Source organism: Trachurus japonicus, chromosome 11 (assembly GCF_045865225.1).
Source record: "Trachurus japonicus isolate A0001 chromosome 11, Traja_1.0".
NCBI lineage: Eukaryota > Metazoa > Chordata > Actinopteri > Carangiformes > Carangidae > Trachurus > Trachurus japonicus.
The window spans coordinates 25646615-25672304 of record NC_140917.1 but is presented as its reverse complement, the minus strand read 5'-3'; the positions used below and the strand labels follow the sequence as shown (position 1 = coordinate 25672304).

At 42.5% G+C, this 25690-nt stretch overlaps 1 protein-coding gene and 1 pseudogene across 4 annotated transcripts in view; one reads left to right on the top strand and one right to left on the bottom strand.

Annotated features, from left to right (window-relative positions):
• The window catches only part of LOC146978930 (lactose-binding lectin l-2 pseudogene), a 451990-nt pseudogene that overhangs the window by 307860 nt on the left and 118440 nt on the right, over nucleotides 1–25690 (bottom strand). The window lies entirely within an intron of this gene.
• LOC146978935 (CMP-N-acetylneuraminate-beta-galactosamide-alpha-2,3-sialyltransferase 1-like) overlaps nucleotides 1–25690 on the top strand; it is a 78839-nt gene that overhangs the window by 32875 nt on the left and 20274 nt on the right. For all 3 annotated transcript variants that reach the window (XM_085792004.1, XM_085792005.1, XM_085792002.1), the window contains 2 exons: nucleotides 14092–14760; nucleotides 18407–18600. In XM_085792004.1, the coding sequence (XP_085648130.1) occupies nucleotides 14470–14760; nucleotides 18407–18600 (485 nt within the window). In that variant the 5' untranslated portion in view covers nucleotides 14092–14469. The remainder of the gene's footprint in view (nucleotides 1–14091; nucleotides 14761–18406; nucleotides 18601–25690) is intronic.

The window sequence follows — 25690 nt, the reverse complement described above, 5'->3', positions numbered from 1 at the left end:
CTTGAGCTGCTTTACATTCTGTCCACCTTGCTATCAGCTGAAGTGCAGAGGGGGAAAAAATACATTGGACTGCATGCAAAATGGTTGGGAGATTTTTTTTTTTCCATTTGAGAGTAAACATCAAAACCAATTTTCAGGGGGAAGCTGGAGCTGCAGCTACCTTTACCTGTTTGGTTTTGCTGCAATGGGGGCTTTTCCAATCTGGAAATCATCAGCTGGCGGATACTGAGCTGGGAAAAGCAATTGGCTTGTACAAACTGCTCCCCTATACCTCATATCGTGAGTGTTATATACATTTATTCATTTCATTACCATATTCATGCCTTTGTCCATAAATGTGGAGCTTTTAAGGTGATGAACTGAAAATAGTATGATGAAAGGTATCATGAGTTTAATCAGATTACAGCTCTGTGAGCTACCTTTTAGTTCACTTAAAGTTGAAAGGCATAGCCCGTTAATTTTCTTCAGATTTCTTCATCCACAATTTGGTAAACGTGCACCGGCAAACAGTGGTAAATTAGCGATTAAATGGATAGTGGATAACATTTGGGCAGATTGGTGCATTGCCATAATCCCTGTAGTTTTAGGAGTAGGTTCATTACCTTAATTGTAGCTCCAAGCTTTTTTTAGAACAGTGGAGCAGAGCCACGAGCTTCTCAGAGCTATGCAATGAAACAAGAGCGTTTTGGAGTTGTTGGATTGTGTATTTGATGAGTTTGATGAGGGGACCCAAGAAATTCCATGAGCCTCTGTAGCGTAGCTCTGAGCAGCTGGCGGCTCTGCTCCGCCGTTCTAAAAATAGCTTGCACCGACAATTGAATGTAACGAACCTACTGCTGTGACTATAGGGATTATGGCAATGGGTCAATTTGCCCAAATGTTGAACTATCCCTTCACCTTTTTTGTTCCTGTCATAGAGTTGATGTTTAATAAATTAAATACTTGCTCTGATAAAAAGACACGTCATGAACAAAATAATCAGTAGTCTTTGTGTTTCCACCTTGGACCTTAAACTCAGATTAGATTCAGACAACCAGGCATTCATACATAGTTCCTTTATGCAAATGTACTATGAATGACAATAAAATGGACTCTGACACTGATTCAAAAAGTAGAAAGGTCGCGCACATCAAATTACTGTAAAAAGGTGCTGGCCTCAAAAATAAATGTATATAAAGAAAAAAGAAAAGAGGGGACCACACACTTAAGCTCCCTTTATGTGCTTTTATTCAGCACATGGATGTGCCGCACACTTAAACTCCCTTTATATGCTTCTATTTAGCACATTTCTTTTTTCTCTGACTCTGACACCTCACAAACCTTAGGAGATATCCTGTCAATTGGTGTGGACAAAATAAAGTCAGAACCTAAGTTGTGTCCACTTTCCGGCTCCACATCCTTTGGAGTAGAAGGTCCATGAAGATGTGAATGTTTAGCAGTTATTGACCATGGACGTTGAACTGAAATGAAACAGTTTATCCTTCTGCTTCACATCCCCAGCTGTGCCTGCCCTTACAGCTTGGAATGAAGAGCCACACACAGCAACACTGAAAACATGTAACTTCTTTTGTTGAGGTTTCAAGGCCTTTGGCTTCAACAGCTGTACCACTGAATAGTTTCTGAACTCAGGCGAACCCAGTTTAATCGTCTGGCTCTCTGTTGCCGTTGTTTGCTTCCATATTATTTCCATTACCGCAACGCTCTGAATCGTGGGTCAGATTGGGCCATGAAGGATCCGCCCCATGGAGCCATCGCTGCCCAGGAAAAAAAAGCTGCATTTGAAGGGAACCTTCAAAATGGGACAGCCCAGACGCCAGACGCCCTGCTGCGATGCCTGCGACTGCAGCCTCTGAAGGATGTTTCCCCTGAACTGGGCCAACGCTCTTGTCGGTGCAGACTTGTTTACTGTTTGTAAAGCCGCTAACAATGCATCAGCCACTTAGGTCACAAGCTAACTAACAATACAAACAAAAAACAGATGCTAACCATTCTAAGCGTTCCAATCCGTCTGCTATATGCTCATGTGTCTGCGTCTGACTGAGATCTACTCTTTATGTGGGAGAACCAGATTAAACAAGATATTCATCACAGCAGAGTTTAAAATGGGCCGGTGAGGACCATAAAAGTAAATGTGCTGGTGACAGTTATCACAGCTGGAAAGACCAACAGTTGGTATCTTTAACAGTCGCTCGCTACGGCCTCAGAGACTCAGTCGGCTTCTACTTATATCAGAATTAGTTGCAGTTTAAAGAGCAGCTCTTGTGATTTGAAAAGTCGGCTCCTTCAAATTGCACAGAGCTTCATTTCCTTTAGACTTTAGAAGCGCATTTGAATTATTTATACTCTGCATGCCGTCTTTGTATAATTTCCCAGACACGTAGTTCATGAATTCAGCTTTTAACTGCATTAATTAAACACTTAATTCTGAATCAGTATATATACTGTAGCCCTGCATGTTGGTAAACTATTTTAAACAGAGTGAATCAGTCATTTATAAACTTGTGCGGGGCATGTAAACACTGTTTGGAAGTGACAGACGTTCATTTTAAATTCTGGCCCAGATGTAAAAGATACCAAACATGTCAGACTGAATTTGGGAGGTAAAGTAATTTGAATTCATCAGACATGTGGAATATTTTCACTCCACAGAGGAGCGAAGACATAAAAACTGAGCGCAGGTTGTGAATATTTCACAGCAGGAGGTGATGTACAGTATATGATACTGTCAGGCTGTGGGGAATGTGTGTGTGTGTGTGTTTTTTTAACTTAAGGGGGGAAAGGGGAGGCTGTGTTAAGGGTTTTAAATTGTAAGCCTGAGCTTATGGGGAAACGCTCAGAGTCACAGTGTGAAGGTTCATCATAAACTGCACTTCCCCGTTCCTACACTCAGCGACAGCAGCCCGAGGTGAGCGAGGCGGCCTCATAGGGAGTTAACACACACGCAACTTTATTGCTCCTGGCAACTGCAGGTGCATGGACGAGTGTGAAGGACGTGACGAATAAGAGCCTGCTGTAATCAGCGGCAACGCCGTGAGAGAATGTCCTAAGTGAGTTAATACAATTTCGCAATGATAAAATTAGAGTTATAATCATTAGCTGAACCCGGGCGCGCGAGTAGAGGTCCATTAGAGTTGTGTTAATAACAGTAAACCTAACGGCAACAAGGGCAGAAACAAGGCAGGGAGGGGTGTGAGTGGAAAGATCAGTGATGAGGATTTTTCTCACAACAATAATTCACACACATAAAGTTCACAGTGGAACAAGGACACATTAAGCATTTCTGTCCTCGCAAGTGTTCCCTTTGCAGATGCATAAATCCAAATCCACATGTGTGTGAAGCAGCTCGCGGTGACTCACGGTCACAGCACAAACACATCGTAGGCTGTGTCACGCAGCGGTGGCAGGTTTGCTGCTAAAAACACACAACTTTCTGCCACCTTGACTTATTTTCATGTGACAGGTATTTATTTGGTTTTGTTTGGCCCTCACTGAGTTAATGTGGGTGAGGTTGCACTGGATAAATGTGATGCCACGAACTTAAACCCACCGATACTCATTTTTTTCCTATATTTGAGTGAAAATCTGACAACACTTGTAGCTGTTTGTTAATGTTACTGACTGTCAGGGTGAACAGCTACCACACAGTCCTGGTGAAGCACACTTTAAAAGTCAAACTCTCTTCTTTAAATCCAAAATTCAACTTTATTGCCTTATTCCATTAGTAATATTGTTACAGAAAAGTATTTGATATTTGAAACCAAGATTTCAAACAAAAGATATATTGTAGTAGATTGTGACCTAAGTGGTAGATTGAGATTATTGTTCATATAGACATGTTATAAAATCATCATAGGCTGCTAGTTTTAGAACTTGCTCTTTGTGTCAGCAAACATTGTCCAGAAAACCAATAATTCATTAATCCAAACTTCATGGCTCTCAGCTGAAGCCTGTTCATTTTTATTTTTATTTTTATTTTTTAGCAAATAGCTCATTTTCATCCGCTGTCCTCTGGCATTTTACACGAAAAAGATTTCATTACAATGACATAAAACACAGAGAAGACAAACAGCACAACAAGAACTCGACAGATCGATTTAATCCATTGATTACTATCAGTGATGCATCATCTGAATTTTTTTAAATTAAAACATTTTTGTAAAGTAAAATGAAAGAAAATGGCAACACGTATTTTTATTTGCACAATAGCTTGAAGAAATTGTGACATTAAAATTCTGAATGTCACTGCTGCTTCCTCAACACAAACAATTTAAAAGCTCATAATGTTCGGTAGCTGCCCAATATAATGAATCAGCAGAGTCGAATTCAAATGAAGCTTTAATTGTGTTCACATTTAAAGGAATGTAATTAATATTTTTCCTCATACATTATAATATTTCACCCATGGGCAACTCATCCACTGGTAACCACAATGTGAAGCTTTATGACCCGAGAGTACCCACAGATATAACTGTGATCCACGCATCGCTAGTTCCTGTGAATGGTAAAAATTCAAACAGAACAAAAACACTGCCTCATGTCATTTTCAAAAACAGCTTGATAGTTTCCTAAAACAGCCGGACACTGCAGCGGTTTACCAAGCACCACTCAAAACAGGAGTCGATCATATATTTGTTTGGGACTATTTTCTGCTGCGGATTAACACACACTTGGTGCACCAGCAGTAGGACGGTGTATAGGTGACTGTAGTGTCCATGTCCATGATGTGTTTTTAATGTTTGCTAGACAATAATACAATGAAGCTGTCTGACACATGACTTGTAAATAAGCTTCAGTTACAAAGACTGGACTCCTAATAGGATCTGTCAACGATAGTGTCTTCATGGGAATTGTGGGTAAAAAAAAATAAAAACGTGTTAATAATATTGATCAAAACAAGAGCACACAGTCAATTTGAATGTGGCTGTTTTTGATGATGAAGTGTAGTTTGTTTCCTCTGAGGACCTAAGAGAGGACACTGGTCACACACACATACACACACACACACAAATCAGGATGTGTCAACATCAATAGCTAGAAAAGCACACTCTACGCAGTTTTAAAAAATGCATAAAATAACACAACACGTTGCTGTTGTGCACGGAACTAAATAAATAAATAAACCTCTCACCTTCAAAATGTCAGGGGCTAGATAAACAGCTGCATTTTAAATTTGACCACTTTGCACTCCACTGGATTTTGAAAGAGTTTCATGAAACCAGGGGTCAGGGACTATTTCCAGCCCTGCGAGTGCCACACTATCCCTCTGTGAATCATGGGAATAAAAAGATTGAAGTCTGATGCTTTCTCTTGCAGTAAACACAGTTTTAGATTTAAGGCTTTGGGAGCACTAAAAGTAAAGATTGTCGTATTTGGTTTCATGCCGTCCCCCTTCGGTTTAATTAAATACATCTGAGAACTGACCTGCTATCACTTTCATATCTGCGAACTGATTTCAGAACAATTTCTTCCCTTTTATTCAAATGTTGTGAAAAGATCTTGCCCACGCCTTCAGTCTCCCCGTGATCCTCCAATCTTCTTTATGCGCTCCAGCAGCAAACAGAACCATGCCTCCCTTTTTATTAAAATAAAGCACTGACTGAAAGTCAATATCTGTGAAAATGAAATACTCTCCACCAAAGCCCGAGACTAGAGCATGAAGACTCAAAGATGTGATGCCATCAAATGTAAAAATCTGGAGCTTTTTCATTTTTTATTCTCTGAGTGATATTATTAGTTATGGAGCAGGAATTTCACAGAGGATCCCTCTGGATTTCTTCTCGCTTGCCTTTAACATCTTCTTTTTTTATTCGTCCCATCTGGTTCAGTTTCAGATGCTGAAAGCAGATGAAAGCAGACATTGGGGGTTTTTCTTATTTCTCGCTGTCACATACTGTAATAGTGTTCGTATTTAAAAAAACTGGGCAGTTATGCTACTTCATTTATACATGAAGCCTCTTTTCAGATGTGGAATACATAACGTTGAGGAGAGGCTTCTTATCAGTCAGTCACACAGTGAAAGGTCTGAGTTCAGCCACTTTGTGAGCACAGCGGGGACACAGGAGGAACCGCGGCAACGCTGCGTTGACTTTACAAGTAATGGCTTCATAAAAAAACGGGTGTTCTCACTCTCTCTGCGACAAGCTGCATCAGTGATGGATTTTAAAACTTATTCAGCTGTTAAAGCCTCGATCAATGAGAGCGAGGGAAAGTTCGCACCCATTTCTAACCACCGACTCCCCGTAAACTCTCCTCGGTTTCATTGTTTATTAGAGAAAGAATACGGCTTCATATTTGATTAAGCACAATACCGCACAAAGCCTGAGTTACAAGACTTAAAACTGGGACTCGCATTTGCTTGATATTCATAAATTAACCGCAATAATAAAAGCAGTGAGATAGCTGGTAAGATTTCTAATTCCTACAACGCAAAGGAATGTTTGAAGACGTATCTAATATGAGAATATTATCCTCATTTCAGAGTATGTCAGTGTTTTTATTTTCTTGGGTACCTGAGATATAGACTCACTGAGCACTTCAAAAGGAATACCGTACTTGTATTAGGTGCAGCCTCTCTTTGCTCTCAGTGCAGCCTCAGTTCTTTATGTCACTGATTCCACAAGATGTTGGAAACTTTCCTCTGAGACTCTGCTCCATGTCCACAACATAACGTAGATTCTCAAATAGAAGTGAGGGCTTTTATTTGCCTCAACTGCAGAACTGACCCGGCTTATATTTGAGACAGGCGTCTATATGGGACAGGCTTTTATTTAATTCTGAACAAATCTTATGCCCAACAAAGATGGGGAAATACTCTCAAATCATAAAAAGAGTAAGAATAGAAGGAAAGAGCTGGATCCAGAACATGCATTCATGTAGAAGTTTAGGGATAGTTTGACATTTTGGCAAATTGGCCCATTGCCATAATCCCTATAGTTTTAGGATTAGGTTCATTACCTTTAATTGTTGGTGCAAGCTATTTTTAGAACGGTGGAGCAGAGCCGTGAGCTGCTCAGAGCTACGCTACAGAGGCTCATGGGATTTCTTGGTTTCCCTCATCAAACTCATCAAATACACAATCCAACAACTCCAAAACGCTCTGGTGGACAAGTTGTGACCTGCACATTCACCACGCTATGAGATAATAACACAACATTATTAGGTAACAAGATAACACCACACCTTTGGAGGGAGGAAACAAATCACTTCAGTCATCACTTCAATTCTTTCACTTCAAAATCATTATCTGCCGTGCTGTTGTTGTTTTTGGATACAGGAAGAACAAGCGGAAATTACGTTCTCTATGCGTCGGGACGTTGTCCGTGCATCGCTGTTTTGATCGGGATATCCCAATTGATTACAATTACCATGTATACAGGAATAACCGTGTTTGCTCACGCATGTAAACGCATATAAACTGAAATATTGACCTTAAAGGGATAGTAGCATTTTTTTTAAAGTGGGGTTGTATGATCTACAAATAGCCCCTAAGTACTTTAATTGCTGTAGAAGACACTCTGCACTCCTCCCGTTAGCAACACCAGCCCATAGCCCTGCCCAGAGATTTACAACATGCATTGTTGTGAATGGACCCAAAGAAACGGCCTATTTTCGTGGCCCTAAAAGAGGTTTTACCTGAAAAAAAAAAAACACAGTTACATTGTTCGCTATAATATAATTTTTTCCAGCCCCTCAAAGTGCAGGAAAAACACAGTTTTTATTTGGAGCTAACCAACTGATTATCGGCGGGCGCTAACCCTGGCCAGAGGGATACGTGAGTTGGTTAGGTCCAAATAAAAACTGTGTTTTTCCTGCACTTTGAAGGGCTGGAAAAAATTATATTATAGTGAACAATGGAACTGTGTATTTTTTTTCACGTAAACCTCTTTTAGGCCGCGAAAATAGGCCATTTCTTTGGGTCCATTCACAACACTGTATGTTGTAAATCTCTGGGCAGGGCTATGGGCTGGCGTTGCTAACGGGAGGAGTGTAGAGAGTCTTCTACTGCAATTAAAGTACTTAGGGGCTATTTGGAGATCATACAACCCCACTTTAAAAAAAAAAATGCTACTATCCCTTTAAGCCGAATATTGACTGCAGTAAGTTTAGGTCTCTCCTGCTTCATCCTGCTGCTGGTGGTAACTGCAACCATAGGGATCCACAGGTTCAGCAACAACGCTCAGACAGACTGAGTCACTCAAACCATGATTGACTCAAAGTGTGTCAGGAAAACATCCATCCATCCATCCACACCAGCAGCAGCAGCAGCAGCAGCAGCAGCCTGGACTGTTGACACACGGCAGGCTGGGGCCGTGGATTCAGGCTGCTGCAGTCAGATTCTTAACCCCGCCATCTGCTGCCTCAGCAGAAATCAGATTCATCACACGTTGACATTTTTCCCACCCTTCAGCTGTCCAGTTTTCGATGAGCCTCGTGTCTTTTTTGGCAACATTCAGAGTCAAATCTCTGGAGACTGCTGTGGGTGTAAATCCCTGGAGATCAGCATGTTTGAGGAAAAGACCCCAACCAGTCCGCCGTGTCCAAAGTCACCGAGATGACACTTTTAAACTTCCGATGTTTTGACATGGACATTAACTGATGCTCTTGACCCGTCTCTGCGGGGTGGCGCTGCTCCTACACGATTGGCCAACGCGCTAATTGTGTTATTATTAAAGGCGAATGAGCCGTGCATCTAATTTCCTCTCTGTGCACTCGCTGCAGCTTCTATCGCTGACGTGACAGCGTTCAAGTCCGATTTGTGTCGCGGTGCCTTGGTGACACCACCCTGACATGTTCAATTGGCGTGACATTTGGGTAACGTGGTGGAACCGGCCCATGAGAGCGATCGCCCACTAGGATGCTGGTTTCCACGGCAGCACAGAGAACACAGGAGACTGATTTTTGTCTTTGTAAATTGCCCACCACTAGTGGATAGCCTATAAGCTTGGGGGAGAAAAAAACAATTTCCACAGAGCACCGACTGAAAACACTTTACTGTAACTACAGTACACCCCGCAAAGCTGATGACGTCTCAAAAAGTGAAGATTAGGGTGAAAATCACAGCTCACACACTGCTGCTTGCCACCCCTCCCCCCCACCCCCGTCTCTCTCTCTCTTCCTCCCCCCATCTTTCTCTCCCCTCTGAAGTGTGAACAGACGCTTTGCTGTCTCAGCTATGGCGAACTTTGATCAGCGCAGGGTTGCCAGCCTTCAGTTGGACAAGGTCAGGGGAACGGGATGACGCTCGGTGCGTTGTCAAAAAGGTGTGGGGGGGTGGGAGGGGGGTGGGTCGCCACCTGTTAAAGGGATAGTTCACCCAAAATTGAAATTTCACTCATTATCTACTCACCCTCATGTGGACTAAGGGCTGGGAGAAGTTTCAGAGTCCTCCGTGTCTTCTCTGAGTTACAGGGGGTCTCGGCGTAGCAGTGCATGTCCATATAACGGTTGCAAATGGATACCAACTGTCTTGGTAACAAAAAGACACACCAAGAAACATCCAAATACCTCCATGCTGCTCGTATGTAATGTCCTTCTTGTATTGAAGCCCCGAAATGCAAAATTGTCCCGAAAAATATTAAAGGTACAATATGTAAGAAATCTAAAGCCATCCATCCATCCATCCATTGTCCGCCGCTTATCCGAGTCCGGGTCGCGGGGGCAGCAGTCGGAGCAGGGATCCCCAGACTTCCCTCTCCCCGGACACTTCCTCCAGCTCTTCCGGGGGGACCCCAAGGCGTTCCCAGGCCAGCCGAGTGACGTAGTCACTCCAGCGTGTCCTGGGTCTTCCTCTGGGCCTCCTCCCGGTGGGACATGCCCGGAACACCTCACGAGGGAGGCGTCCAGGGGGCATCCTATACAGGTGCCCGAGCCACCTCAGCTGGCTCCTCTCGATGTGGAGGAGCAGCGGCTCTACTCCGAGCTCCTCCCGGGTGACAGAGCTCCTCACCCTATCTCTAAGGGAGCGCCCCGCCACCCTGCGGAGGAAACTCATTTCGGCCGCTTGTATCCGGGATCCAGTTCTTTCGGTCATGACCCAGAGTTCATGACCATAGGTGAGGGTGGGAACGTAGATCGACCGGTAAATCGAGAGCTTTGCCTTTCGGCTCAGCTCCCTCTTCACCACGACGGACCGATACAATGACCGCATTACTGCGGCCGCCGCACCGATCCGCCTGTCGATCTCGCGCTCCGTTCTCCCATCACTCGTGAACAAGACCCCAAGATACTTAAACTCCTCCACCTGAGGCAGGAACTCTCCCCCGACCTGGAGGGTGCAAGCCACCTTTTTCCGGTCGAGAACCATGGCCTCGGACTTAGAGGTGCTGATTCTCATCCCAGCTGCTTCACACTCGGCTGCAAACCGCCCCAGTGCATGCTGAAGGTCCTGGCTCGAGGGAGCCAACAAGACCACATCATCTGCAAAAAGCAGAGATGAAATCAAGTGGCTCCCGAACCGTACCCCCTCCGGCACTTGGCTGCGCCTAGAAATTCTGTCCATAAAAATAATGAACAGAACCGGTGACAAAGGGCAGCCCTGCCGGAGTCCAACACGCACCGGGAACAGGGACTTTTTTTGCAGACTGCAAATCATGTTTATGTTTTGAATTTACGTGTTGGCATGTTGCGCCACCTAGCGCTCTCTCCCAGTCACGGCGGCGTCAGTGGCATTTCAGCCTCCGGTCTGGTCCACTGACCTGCCGCTACGACTGGGAGAAAAAACGAGATCGCTGTGTTTTGAATTTGACTGCAGTAACCGTTTTTGGCCACATTCTTACATATTTTATGTTTAAATAAGTCTATATTTCAAGCTTGTTTTGTAGCCAAAGCTTCTCAAAGCTCCTCTTCCTGGTTCATCAAATTTGGACGAACTGAGAAGAGGACAGACCCTGGTTCGTCCAAATTTGACGAACCAGGAAGAGAAGCTTCCGCTACAAACAAGCTTGAAATATAGACTTATTTAATTTTTTTGGGGACAATTTCACATTTCGGGGCTTCAATACAAGACGGACATTACATACGAGCAACATGGAGGTATTTGATTTGTTTTTTGGTGTGTCTTTTTGTTACGAAGACAGTTGGTATCCATTTGCAACCGTTATATGGACATGCACTGCTACGCCGAGACCCCCTGTAACTCAGAGAAGCCACGGAGGACTCTGAAACTTTCAATTTTGGGTGAACTATCCCTTTAAAGAATACATTCAGCTTGAGCTCACAGCTACCTGGTCCCTCGGTGCCAGCGGCTTCAAACTGAGTGGAGTCAACAACCTGCTTTATAGAAGTAGGCGTAGTCATTGAAGTGTCCATTAGAAGTGTCCCCAGGTATCCTTGTCAAACCGGCTGCCTTAGACAATAACCAGCCGTGGGGCTGTATGCAAATCCGCCGAGTCCGCTGTGAGTTACGGAGCTGCAAACAGCAGACGGGATCACTTATAAGCCTTCCTGTGCATCGGCCTGTGTCAGTGCTGCTGATAAATGGCTGTACAGTTTGTTTTTCTGCTCCGATAGCTAGAATGAAATCAACAGGCAGCCTGTGTCTCGGCGTAGTCTTCCTGAGCCCCGTCTTAAACCCAATCCTCTTTGCTTTTCCTCCAGGGTGGAATTTGAATGACCTGATCAATTTCTAATCAGGAAAGTCCCGCAGCCTTTCTCTCATCATAATGGAGTTCCCCCCACAAATCCTCTGTTTGGAGAGGATGGCTCTGAAATTGTTAAAGAGCAAAGGGCAGAGTCAGAGTGTTTCTAGGGTTGTTGGGTTTTTTTTCAGACGTATTTCTCACCCCGTGCGCGGCGATGATAGCGCTTCATCTCCAATGTGGATCTGCCGTTCGCTAAATATAGCACCATGTGTGGAAAGCCTAAACACAGCTGCACATCAGAATTAAAGCGAGGCCCTGTTAAAGGGAGAGGTGGCCTTTTGAAAAACGGTGAAAATGAAACCCCAGGAGGTACGGCTGCTTTGTCAGTTGTGAAAAGCCAGGGTCTGGGGGAAAAAAAAAAAGAAAAACATTCCTCTGCTCTATTTTATCCTGGGATGTCTCTCACATTTATGCTTCCCACAGACTCTACAGACGGTGTAGTAGGGCAGACTGATTTCGCTTCAAATCAATATCATGATTATTTCAAACTTTTACCTTGAGTATGATTAATGAAGGGTTGCTTTGATACTTACTGGTCTCTCTTCTCTTTAGTCCTGCACTCCTCGTACTCAGGAGCTCGAATGTGCTTCGAGTGATTAGACAAATTGATGTTGTTACTTTTTGCCATGTTGTGTTGTTAGTGGAAATTCATCATTTCAGAAACTCTATATTCTAAAGGCCTGAAACTCCAGAGTACTGTGTGTTAGTATGGATGTTATGTAGTTGTAGCTGGAGGCTCTGTTTTCATCTAGCTATATGGTGGACGTGGCTGAGGCAGGTAGGATTTTTTAAGGGAACAGTTTATGAACTGGGTAAAGTATTGAGCATTTCAATCTATATAAGCAAAGTGAAAGGTTCTCAATGATGATTTTGTAACTTTTTGGTTAATCGCCCAGCTCTACTGTACAGTGGGTCTAACACTGATTAGGGTTCCCAGTCATTCTTATCAGATGTACCACGTTCATTCATACTCCTATAAACACATCATGCAATACATGTCTTTATTTCAACTAGGGCTGACCAATTCGTCTTATTTTCATCGTCATTGTGTCATCAATATGTGCGATAAATACATTGCAAAATGTTGCCTGAAATGTGATTTACCCGTTTGGTAAAACTTTATTTGATGCCTATCTCTATAACGCATTATAACCATACTTATAATGAGTTATAATGCAGTTATAGCACTGTATAACTATCATTATAAACACTCATAAATGATCATAATGCTTTATGACAATAATCATAACACACTATAAAGCATTTTATCATGACTTATAAGGTCAGGTATTATAATGTTGTAATTGTTAGTAACTCGCAACGGACAATGCCCACATTGATAATACATTATAAATATAGTTATAATGTGTTATAAACGTGTATAACTATCATTATAAACACTCATAAATTATCATAAGGCTCTATAACAATAAGCATAAGCAACTCCAGTAATGAATTTTTCCAGCCTTGTGATTGGCTAAAATGGCCTTCCTGTTAGGAGTGATATCGCCACCTAATGCTTTGGCATGTGCATGACATCCGAGGCGGATTTTGTGGTTTCATGTGGACGGAGATATTATTTTATCGCACCGCGGAGGCCAAAAAAGATTGGTTTCAACAATACTTGTGTTCGTGCGGACTAGGCCTTGATTTCTGCTGTAAAACTGATCGCTGGAGTCCTGCTTTTGTAGTCAGTCTCAAGTGGCCGTTTGAGGAAATGCAGTTTTGGATACTTGTGTATTGGCCCTGGAGACTAAGTATATAGATATACTTTCCACAGTCTAATTGCAGTGTCTGTTTTTTTTCCACATTTGATGAGTACAGTCTTTCCACATGGATATCACCTACAGCTGGTGTGGGGGAAATAAAAAATGTGTGGAACTGGAAGCTTTTACAGAACAGCCTGGGTGAAAGCGTCAGGAAAGAGGGCAAAATGACGGCAGACTATTTCCCTAACGTACACTATCTAAAACTGCATTTGTAAATGTGGCACTGCACTAATGAATCCTTTTTGGTATTATCCCAGTTAGTAAAGAAGATTTGCACATTTGGACTTTTATTTTACCTCAGATAACAGAGGCCGTTACCAGTTATTGACAGATCTCTAACTGCAGAGTGGGTGATTAAGGTTGTTGCCTGTTTGTTCCAGAGCTGTAATAATCCTCACAATCAATGCAGACATTTCTGGTGTGTGATGGTCTTTTTAAGAGCTGGGAGACTGAAACACATCCTGTGTAATTTGAAAAAGGATAAAAAAACAAGCAAACTGAAAACAACCATGCATAGAAATGGGAACCTGTAGGGCTGATGTCACCGCTTCATTTCCTAACTGTTAGTACTGTGGAGTTTAAGAACAGCAGTGCAACACAGTGTTCAGGGTTCAGAGGATGTTTCCTGTTAATGTTTTCTTCTATGTGTGTGTCACAGAAATGTCCTTTTATTTGCCTTCTAGATGGATCATTAAAGAATGAATGACACATCAGTCACTGACCTCGCAGAGTCAACATCCCAACAGTCAGCAAAAGTGGCTGAATCTGATTAAAGCCGACAGCACCCGGCAGTGGATTTACCTTCATGGGGTTTATGTAAAATCTGCAAAAGGAAACATATGGATGGATTTGACTGAGGATATTCATTATCCCTGCGCTGTGTTTCCTGGAGGATAAGAACAACGGGGTTCGATCTTTTCTCACCAACAGAGATATGTGGCCAACAACAGGGTTGTTTTTTTTCTTCCCTCCCACCTTTGGGACTCTAGATTTATCATGATGCTATTTTTGCCCATCGCTGTCCCAAAGTTCCCGGCCAACTGATTCTGACTTGCGACGACATGTCTCTGCCCAAGAGGAGAAGGATCAGGACTTTGGCCGTGCTGTTTTGCGTTATTACCTTCACAACGTTCCTGTTCAGTTACACTCTCCGGGACCCCTCGCTCTACTTCTTCAAGTACGCCTTCCGCCTGTCCGACAACTTCTTCTCCAAAGGGCCGTGCGGCTGTCAGCGCTGCATGACGGAGCTGGAGGACGACCCCTGGTTCGCCGAGCACTTCAATCAGTCGGTCCACCCTCTGATGACCAGGGAGAACAGCGTCCTCTCCGATGAAACCTTTAAATGGTGGCAGGTAAGGATTATGGGCCATTGTTTTCAGGTATTTGCAGTGTGATCCAACAGAGGACTGAGGGGGAACATGCAAATTCAGCCTGTGAGAGCAGATGAGGTGCTGAAAACAAAGCCCATCCATGAATTAGACGAAAAAAACAAAAAAAAACCACGATCACACACTCTGCTGTAATGCTCCCAAGAAGTGTTTGTTTTTCGCCACATTGATTGTTCCGAATCCGAGGGATTTTCACCAGGATCAGGTTGTGAAGCAAACTCCCACGCACAATTTGTTCACATTTAACAAGTGAGATGGTGGATATGGAAATTGTTGTTTTTTCCCAGCATCTCTCCTAAATCTGTAGCTGAGGGGAGAGACACATCTTGCATTATAAAGTCAATGTATAGCCGATAACACAACCCTTCACCCTCAACTTACCCTGAGCAATCTGTGCTCTTCAGTTTGACAGAAAAAAACACACAAATATTCTGCAAATATGAGGCAAACTGTTCATGAATATGTGGGTTTTCACAACAGTCAAGACTAAATGCAGCCTTCAAATATTAAAACATTTCATAAAATCTTGAGTATCCTGCCTTTCTCCAGTTACCAGAAGAACATGTTGTGTTTACCTTCTGTTTTCCACCTATATACTTTTCGTGCCAACATTAAACATTAGAAAGAAAAGTAAAGAATAAAGAAGAATGAATATAAAGAAAGCGTGAGACTGTTTGAAGGGTGAGTGGGTGTTTTATCAGTTATATCATGGCCTTGGGATATACATGTTGCTGACTGGCTTGAAGGTGTTGGATATCAGATGAATATATCAGACTTTTATCGGTCATGAAGAGGGTCTAACAAAAGATGTGATTCAGTTGTTTTATTGTGAATTGCACCTACAAAGTCTGTTTCATGCGAGGAACTGAAAGGTAGCTTGCCGCTTTGATTTCCATTCCTTTTTAATCAGTTTCTAAAGTGCAAATTCAATTTTATGGAGGTGTAATACTAATTTGCTGGAGTGCTTCTTTAATGGTCACCTCGTGGTATTATTTAGATAAAGAAAACATGTAGTAAATTGTTTCTTTCCAATTAGAGATAACACCTTCTCTTTGCTTTGGAATGCAATGAAGGTAGCAAAATGAATATAAACCAAAAAATTAATAAAAAATAGAAACAGTTACTTAGCTTTTTACTAGAACCTGACACTGCAGGTGGTGTTATTATCTCTGTCTTCCCCTGTAATGGATCATGTCACCTGAATGATTTATACCAGTGATGACACTCAAAATCTAATATTACTATTATTTCCTCATTGCAAGCTCCAGCTCCAGGTCCACTGGAAATATTCATAATGGATGTAATGCAAAGTACATTTGGCCAGTCATCCACTGGGATCATAAAACACATTGGAGATTAAAAAAAATGTAACCAAGAATTTATAGATACAATAGCTGTAAAAATGTTTTATGAGCAATTTCTTTTTTTAAATCCACGTTCTTGTAAATTAAAATTCATGTCAGCTATAGACCTAATTAGTCACCGGGACCTAATTTAATTCTGTCAAACCAATATATACTGTACTATCTGTACATCCAATTATTAAAGTACATCTCTCTAAATTAGAAAAGCCTATTGACAAATGTAATGTCACGGAATTATCCTACCTCGATCTGGAAGACATCCAGTGCCTTCCGTATTCTCACATTCACCTCACACTGTGTCCAATTAGAGGCAAGAATAGAAAAATTACTGCAAGGTTGCCTCCTGTCACTACTCATTTCAGGATGTGCTCCTCACAGGGAGCCTGATGAGGCAAGTGTCACGTATCGACGCGAGTCCAGCCAGATGGTCCGGGCTGTGCTGCTGCAAGGCAAGGTCACGACCTCCAGGTGTACCGGCCTCTTTGTTCCAGAGAGACGTCAAAGCTTACATGCTCCGCCGCTAAGTGTAATGTGTAGAAAGGAGAGCTTCTCATTAGGCAGGGAACGTGTCTGATATGTAATCAGGCTATGGTAGAATGTTATTATTGTGATTAAAGGGATAGTTCAACATTTTGGCAAATTGGCCCATTGCCATAACCCCTATAGTCTATAGTATAGGAGTAGGTTTGTTACCTTTAATTGTCGGTGCAAGCTATTTTTAGAACGGTGGAGCAGAGATGCGAGCTGCTCAGAGCTACGCTACGGAGGTGAATGGGATTTCTTGGTTTCCCTCATCAAACTAATAAAATACACAATCCAACAACTCCACAACGCTCTGGTGGACAAGTTGTGACCTGCACATTCACCACGCTATGAGGTAATAACGAAATGTTACAAGTTGTTTTCGAGGCAAATGCAGAGACTGCTTGCTGAAAAACTGCTCAACTGGAACGCGCATCAACTGTTTTGCATTACTTTATCTCAAAAACAACTCCATCTCGTGACGTTCCATTATTATCTTATAGTGTGGTGAATGTGCAGGTCACAACTTGTCCATTGATTGTGTATTTGATGAGTTTGATGAGGGAAACCAAGAAATTCCATTAGCCTCCGAAGTGTAGATCTGTGCAGCTCATGGCTCTGCTCTGCCGTTCTAAAAACAGTTTGCACCGACAATTAAAGGGATAGTTCACCCAAATTGAAATTTCACTCATTATCTACTCACCCTCATGTGGACTAAGGGCTGGGAGAAGTTTCAGAGTCCTCTGTGACTTCTCTGAGTTACAATGGGGCTCTGTGCAGCACTGCATGATGGTATTTTAAGCTTGTTTATAGCGGAAGCTCCCAGTGTCTGCCTGCTGCCTGTGTCTGTGCAAATCTCGCAGGATTCAGTGCAAATTGCGCAAGATTTGAGACTGAGACACTGGGAGCCTCCGCTATAAACAAGCTTAAAATATAGACAAATTTTTTTTTTTTCGGAACAATTTCTCATGTTGGGGCTTCAGTACAAGAGGGACATTACAGACGAGCTGTGTGGAGGTATTTGGATGTTTTTTGGTGTGTCTTTTTGGACGAAGAAAAGTGAGCTCCGTTCTCAACCGTCATAGCCCCGCTGTAACTCAGAGAAGGTAGGGACTCTGAAACTTCTCCCAGCCCTTAGTCGACATGAGGGTGAGTAGATAATGAGTGAAATTTGAATTTTGGGTGAACTATCCCTTTAAAGGTAACGAACCTACTACTACGTAAGACTATAAGGATTATGGCAATGGGCCAATTTGCCAAAATGTTGAACTATCCCTTTAAAAGCTATGTGTCACCATTATTTGATGCCAAATATAATGTAAAAAATGTTTCAGGATTCCTGCAGACTTGGCACAGAGGAAAAGGCGTCATAAAAATATTTAGACCGTGAGTCACTGTAACACTGCATTAAAAGCTCATGTGAGATTGTAGCAGAACATTCTGTATCCGTTCTGTTTCCAGCTGCCGCGGCACAATATGTAACGGTTACGGCATACAGAGTCTCGCACACATTCCTGCATTTATTTTGCTGTCTCTCCTAGTTCAAAGCCACCAGTAGAAGGCCAGGCCAAAAGAGCCCCCACAGACGGAGCTAAGCTGCCCCTGAGGTTATTTCAGAAATGCGCTCGGTGTCTCGAGCTCCGCTGCCCTTGTTCAATCACTTCTACTTAAAGTGGCCCTAGAGCCGCGGCTGTCTCTGAGGCCTGTCTCTGCTGTGTCACCAGTGGTTGCAGTCAGAGCGGCAGCCGGCCAACTTCAGTGAAGTGGTGGAGGAGCTGTTCCAAGTCATCCCTGATGAGGTGCTCTACATGGACGCCAGCCCCGAGCGCTGCAGGTCCTGCGCCGTGGTGGGGAACTCTGGGAACCTTAAAGGCTCCCGGTACGGCGGCCTCATCGACTCCAGCGATTTCATCATAAGGTCAGTTAGCGCTTCAGTCTTTGGTGCGGTTGCAAGAATAACACAGTCGCACACTCTTGACATTTGCAGTGGTATTTACTCATTTTTCCTCACTGACAATAGAATCCTTTTCACTCTCTTGGATTCGAGACTCATTTCCATTTTCTTTTCATACTGACTTTTATTTTTGTGGTTTTGGCTAAAACTTCTGTTGATGATGATGACACTGTTCCAACCACAGTTTAATGATGAAGTTTGTCAGATTATCTAACCCACATGATTTCAGGGTAAAACCTTAAGATTGCTGCTGCTGTGTATCAATGACTTAATGGTCATAACAGATGAAGGCCCAAATTACCCTTTAATTTTCATTCTGCACCAGTTGTAATGCTTTTATTCCATGCTTATTTTTACCATGTTTGAAAGATGACAGGAGATGAGGGGGGAGAGGGAAAAATATACAGTCATGAATAATAGAGCCACCTGGAAACCACATACTGACCACATATAAGTTTTAGTTTGAATGTCTAGGCTCTGTGTTGTTATGCAAATAGACAAACATGTAATCACACTAGCTGCATCATCTGTCATCCATCCATCCTGTTATGTGCCTTCTATAATTAGTTAATTCATCTGGCAGACAAACACAAGACAAAGCGCTCTTTTTGTTTTTTTTGTGCTTTGTATTCCCGTCTCTCTCCGTCACATGTCTGCTTTGTCCCGGTTTGATCTCGGCTCAGAAGTGTGACAGGAGATTTGACTTCGCACATTCTCACTCTGCACTCCATAAATACTTGAGAAAATTATCTTAACAAAGCAACAGATGAAAAATAATGTAGTATGAGTATTTAAATGTTTATTTCCTGCCTCAGGGCGGCAGGAAACAAGAGAGGAGTTTGTCGCTCCCTGTAATCTGTCACTCTAATTGCAGCTCTGCAGAGAATGAATTGGAAAAGATGGAAAACATGACAAGATTTTCTCTGAGGGGGTGTTGGTGTGCTATCTGCTGCAAAACTGTTGGCTTCATGATAAAATTAAGCTACTTGGGACCTTTAAGTATAACAACAGAGTTCTCTTACAGACTTGAGACATCAATGTTAATGCAGTATATCCAGGCTGGATAAATCGAAGATCCGAGTCTTGGTCGTCTTTTTGCATGTTTGGTTAAGACTTAAGAATAAATACTGATCTGTAGATGGAGCCGCAGGCTGCAGGGGTGGAATATGCTAATTCCTAAAGAGAAAAACAGTCCAGTCGCTGTAAGCAGAGACTGAAAACCACTGCCTTTCAGATATCCACAATGCAATTCACCCACATCCTCTAAAGCCTTCTTTATAGACTATTATGAATATTGAACGACATTGGCCTATCGGTTAAAGCCTCTTGTTTGTTCAGCAGATTGCGTCGGTAAAATAGATTTGAGTCATAAGACGAGCCATTGCATCTGCCTTTGACTGACAAAAATAAGCTCTGTGCTTTCCAATGATAACAGTTAATAAAAGATATGCTCTTTGATGCACTCCCAAGTTGTAATAAGATTGGATTCAAATTATATTTTTTGTTCATCTCAAAAATGTTAATTGACAGACCAATGCACGCGGTCGCTAAAATTTTCAGGCATCTTATCTGGAAACTCAGAACACACCGTACTCATTTTCAGGTTGTATCTGATTGCAGATTTTAAAAAGTACATTTTAGACATAAAGTCAATGGTTTTATCTAGTAATGTGAAAATAGAGCTAACTTTATGGAGTTGAAGGCACAGAGATAGTGGAATCACACTTCATCTCTCCTGTAGCTCGGACACACAGAGGAGATAAGCGAGAACAATTTAGACCAAACAACAAACACAACTGGCCCAGGACACAGTTGTCTCAAATCATGATCAGTTAATTGTAATGGAAAATGGAACATGAAGGTGAGGAGCACCACCACACTGTAATCATGGTACCTGCATGAATAATATAGTGAAAACAAACAGGAGTCAGTTAAATAATGCAACACAATGGAGACAAAGACAGTGAACATGGACATGAGTCATGGTGCATAATGAATACATCAAGTACTTGTCACAGTTATAAATACTTATTTCCATAGGCATCCTTACCATTAACATGTGAAAATACATGTAGGCCTAAATAAAAAAGAAGGTGACAGTATAGGCTAGGTTTGTGTTGATGTCACATGCTAACCCTAACCCTAACCCAACCCTTTTACATAGCCTATATTAATGAATAACCTTTGTGAAGAAGTATGGGCAACTGAATGCCTTGGTTAGTCTGACTGTGTGTTTGATATCAAAATAATAAAGGGCAAGGTTACAGGAACTCCCAGTGGACACACGACCTTTAAATATCAAAATAAATGGCAAAAATAGCAGAATCTTTCATACAGTTATTCTATTTTTCACTTGTCCCTGTCAAGTTTCATTGTCTATTCGTGTTGCTTACTGATAGTGCCATGCTGTCATTTTATTTTACTCATCTCAGTGTATGATTGGTCCACGTGGCTCACCCAGACTATTTAAGATGCTCCAGGCTGTTACATTTCTGTTTCACTCTACATCGTAAGACTACCTGATCATAATCTATTGCAGGGGTTCTCAACTAGTCTCACTCTGGGACCCACATTTTCCCATGGTCATTAAGTCGTGACCCACTTTTATAGAATTCAAACCCAGATTTTTTTTTTAAGCCTTTAAAAACTCATTTTGCTCTTTATTGAGCAAAGTGCATTTCAGAGCACATGAATGAAACTGAGGAGGACCATGACAACTGCATGTAAGTGAATAAAAAAAATATCAAACTGCACAACATGGAGACCAACAAAACGATATATTTGACTTCTACTGCATCTCTGCATTCAGAGCATATTCACATAAGTGAATAAATAACAAATTGCACAAAATAAAGACCCACAAAACAAAACAAGGTATTTTCACTGCATTCAGGCCACATTAATAAGAAACTGATATCTCTGCATTCAGAGCAAATAATAAGAAACTGAGGAGGACCATTACAACTGAATGTGTTCACGTGACCCGTGCCTTTCAATATAAGTTATTTTTCAAAATAAAAGACATGTCCAACATCAGATGTGCATTAAATATTATTTACTTTTTTGACCAGCTGTCCACAACCCATCCAGAACGGGTCCACGACCCACTTTTGGGTCCCGACCCACCAGTTGAGAACCACTGATCTATTGCAAGTGTAGACAGTGTGCGGGAGTATTTTCTGTTAGATCCCTGGTATTTAGCCCATTTTACTAAGGCTTTTTACTGGACCAGCTCTCCGTTTAAAGGGTCAGTTCTCAAGTTTTAACAGCTAGACCAGAGTAGAAATTCTAGAGAATGTTTAAGCTGGTGACCTATAGCTTCTAACTGCCTTCATCCAAGCCACTACCCCTGGTAGAGCAACCCCTTCACTCAGGAATAGTCACCTGACACGGCAGCTCTCCTCTTATGATCTTGGCACTTGTTATTGGCTAGGTTAAATTTAAGGGTTTGGAAAAAACAACCCTAGGGACCCATTTAACTATTCCCAAGTGGACACAAAACTAGAGTCCTAAAGATGTTGTGCACACTAAGGCTTAGCTGTTTACTATCATGTAGGGTTGTGCCGATTGGCGATCCAATCGTCTATCGGCGATTGGAAGGACGATCGGCGATGTTTTGTTTTCTTGCCGATTTTACACACTCGCTACTTTTTTTATTGATCCAATGCGCAATCTGTTTGTTTTGTTTTAATGAAGCCGCTTCTCTGGCTGCTTCCATAGACTGTAAAAAGAATGGACGTAGCGTCCGTGACGTCACCCATTGGTTTTGGGGAGTCGTTTTTGTGACTCAAATATGGCGGCCTGAACAGCGCCATGTTGGATTGGCCAGCCGAGAACCCGCCCACTGGCCTCGAAGCAGCTGTCCACGGACCGCTCCGGACCTGTCACTCAACGTTTTCGCGCCCTAATTGGCCAGAGTTTTAACCTAATAACAGTAAAAAAAATTCACCCCCCTCAGAGTGTGTGCGGGGGTAGAAACTATCGATTGAGAAAAAAAAACGTTCTGACACCAGGCTTTTAACATGTTTACTGAGGATGTAAAGTCGGCAATTTTAACATGGGGGATGGAGAATGCTCCCTTCTGACACCAGCCCCCAGAGGAAGCCGGGGGGATTACAGTTTTTTGAACGCGGAAGTGAGCTTCACTTCTCAGACCGACAACTGCCCCCTTGGCTGCTTCCAACAGATACTCTGTCAAATGACAGTGTTTCACCAATCAAATGCAGCCACTGGCGACGTCCAATCAGACGGAGCCAGGTAGTCATATGACCGCACACAAAATCTCTGTGGTAAACAGGGTGGCCACTCCGCCTCAAATTTGAGGAAACACGTTTAGCTGGTTTCGTGGCTGTGACTAGGCTGCCGACGCCAGCCCTGTCACAGCCCACGAGGTGTTCACTGATATGCCACAAATAAATTACGTCCGCCACGAATAGATTTTTCGGCTTTCGGCAACGCAATAGCGTTCCGTTCATTGATCATAGCGCCCTTTCTCCGTTATTAGCCCTCACACAGAGAGAGAGAGAGAAGCGCGCATGCATGACAGCATGACAGCAGGGCACGGTAAAAGCGAAACTCACCCCCCCCCCCCGGCGATAGATAGGTCTATCGGCGATCGCCTGGGAGGGCGATTGGGACGATCTGAGAATGTCAAAATCGCCCAACACTACTATCATGGACAGCATCACAGTGATAATTGAATTAAACCCTCAGACACAAAGATGAGGATAACATTTCTCTTGTCTTTTAGGTTGAATTTTTATTGCAGGAATTTAGCAGTGACAGAGCAGCATCAGAGTATTAAAACTAAATTATCAAATCAATTTCTCCCTATCAATCAACCCTGCCTCTGATGAATAATTACCAGATTTACCATTCTGGGGAGGATACAGGCTTCGGATGGCTGCTCACGAATTTCCTGAACCCCTTCTGCCGGGGTGACGGTTTGGGCTGAGGTTCCTCAGAGTGGAATGAGCTCGCTCTGGCTCTGGTAGCTGGTTCTTCACCAAGCTCAGCCAACCCTGATGGCAGAGAGTGTGGAGACCACCCAAGAACAAATCACTGAGTGCAAGTCTTTTCTCTTTTTCTCTAAGTCGGATGGATAAGTTCTACAACTGCACCAGTTCTTGGGGTCCTCGCAGGAGTAAAGTCTCCTTGGCTTCTGGGTAGATAACCTTTTTATAGGCCTGGATCAGCCAACACCCTTCCCCCAGGGCCGTTGTATCGGGGAGAAAGGTGATGATAATTCTAGGGGCCCAGCGCCCAGTAGGGCCCACAAAAAACCCCAGTAGTCTAATCTTTGTATGACTGAATTATTCTGCATAAGACCCTGACTAATACTCATAGTAATGCTGCATTAGCATCAAAACAAAGTGGGCTATATAGAAAATTACAATACATACGTAGTCTAAGAAAAAAAAGTGGAAAAGTCAGGGGCCCACTTTAGTATTCTTTCAGGGGCCCCAGAATTCCTAGCTACGGCCCTTCCTATGTCATGGGACAATTTCTCCATCATTCTGCACCGGTACTTGATCTATTTGGTCAATGTTTGCACTTCCCCATCTCAAATATCTGCTAAACCTTCCGGCCTTCTCTTCTCCACCTGCCTCAACATGAAAAATATTTAGTTTGGTAAATCTTAGCCAACATTCCTAGTTCAAAAACAACAAATAAAAAAGCGATTAGAGGGTACAGTGAGTCCATAACAAAGACAAAGGTGACTGGTTAGTCTGCAACCCTCATTTCTAGCTCTCATGACAACTATATGGAGGTAAATAATGAAGTTTGACTCTGTGCTTCCAATATTTCTCTTAAACTGCAGAATCAGCAGCTAACGATGCTATGTAGCTACAGCAAAACTTACAAATAGCTCCTCTAACTAAAACTGAGAAGTAATTCTAATCCATCAGCTTTACCACTTATCAGGCAAACAAATATTATTAATATTACTGTGAATGTGAAAAGTAGCCTATTTTCATTAAAAGATGAGACTTGTAAAAATGACTTCCTTCCCATTCATTTACTGCTTGCTATTTATTTAGGTTTTGCACAGTTATGTTGTGTTTGTGTCATCACTGACAGATGAAGTGTTATTTTGTCGAAGTGTTATGTAAATTTGCATTCTGAAATGCTGGGAAATGAATATAGTGTACCATTGTGTAACAGCAAATGTGGACTCATTCCACTCACAGCCTCAAACTACTACAAAATACATCAAGTGTATCTTGAGGCTGTGGAAAAAGCCAGGAATGATGTTAGTGGAGGGAGAGACTGCAATCATCAGCCCATCAGATAGTCTGGGTGACTGGGCATTGTCTTAAGATGCATGGCTTCATGATGATGTGGCTGACACACAGATCTTATCATGAGAGTTGCCAAAGAGCCGCTTAAATATCTGAAAGCAAATTTCACACGGTACTCTAGCTTGCTCTTAATTTATCACACCGTGATTTTGTCAACTTGCCGTGACATGTTGCCTCTGCATAAAGACGCATTACTGCACTTATCTTCTTTGCCAGCACTCACTGTGACAGCAGCATGGCGTTGTCTACCAATTCAATTATCAGATGACAGGGACACTACCAAGACAAGAGTTATTACTTTGCTATTAGCAGAATAGTTTGCTGCAGGAGGATGCCATGTTTGGGAATATGCTGATTTCTCTCTCTTTATTCAAGCCGGGGCACCACATTTGGAGTCATGCTTGGTTGGAAGGTGGTGCCGAGCCAAAAAAGGTCACCCCAGCCGCACTGGAACAATCAGTGTAAGACTATGGTGTGGAATACATATTTCACAAAACATGGGCATCATATGTGAGGGCAATACTCTGCCCAGAATAGATTTTTCAGAAAGTCAAATCGCTCCCATCTCTTCTGAACACAGAATAAATGATCGTATGCAATTACATTCTCTCAGTACGTCTTTATGCTCGATGGGCACACCAGCATATTTTATTTGAGAAGAAGTAGGCTGTCTTGGATGTGTGATTGTCTCATCATTCATATTTACTCTGCTGAATTGAGGATCAGTCAAGCTTATATTCTACACGATGATG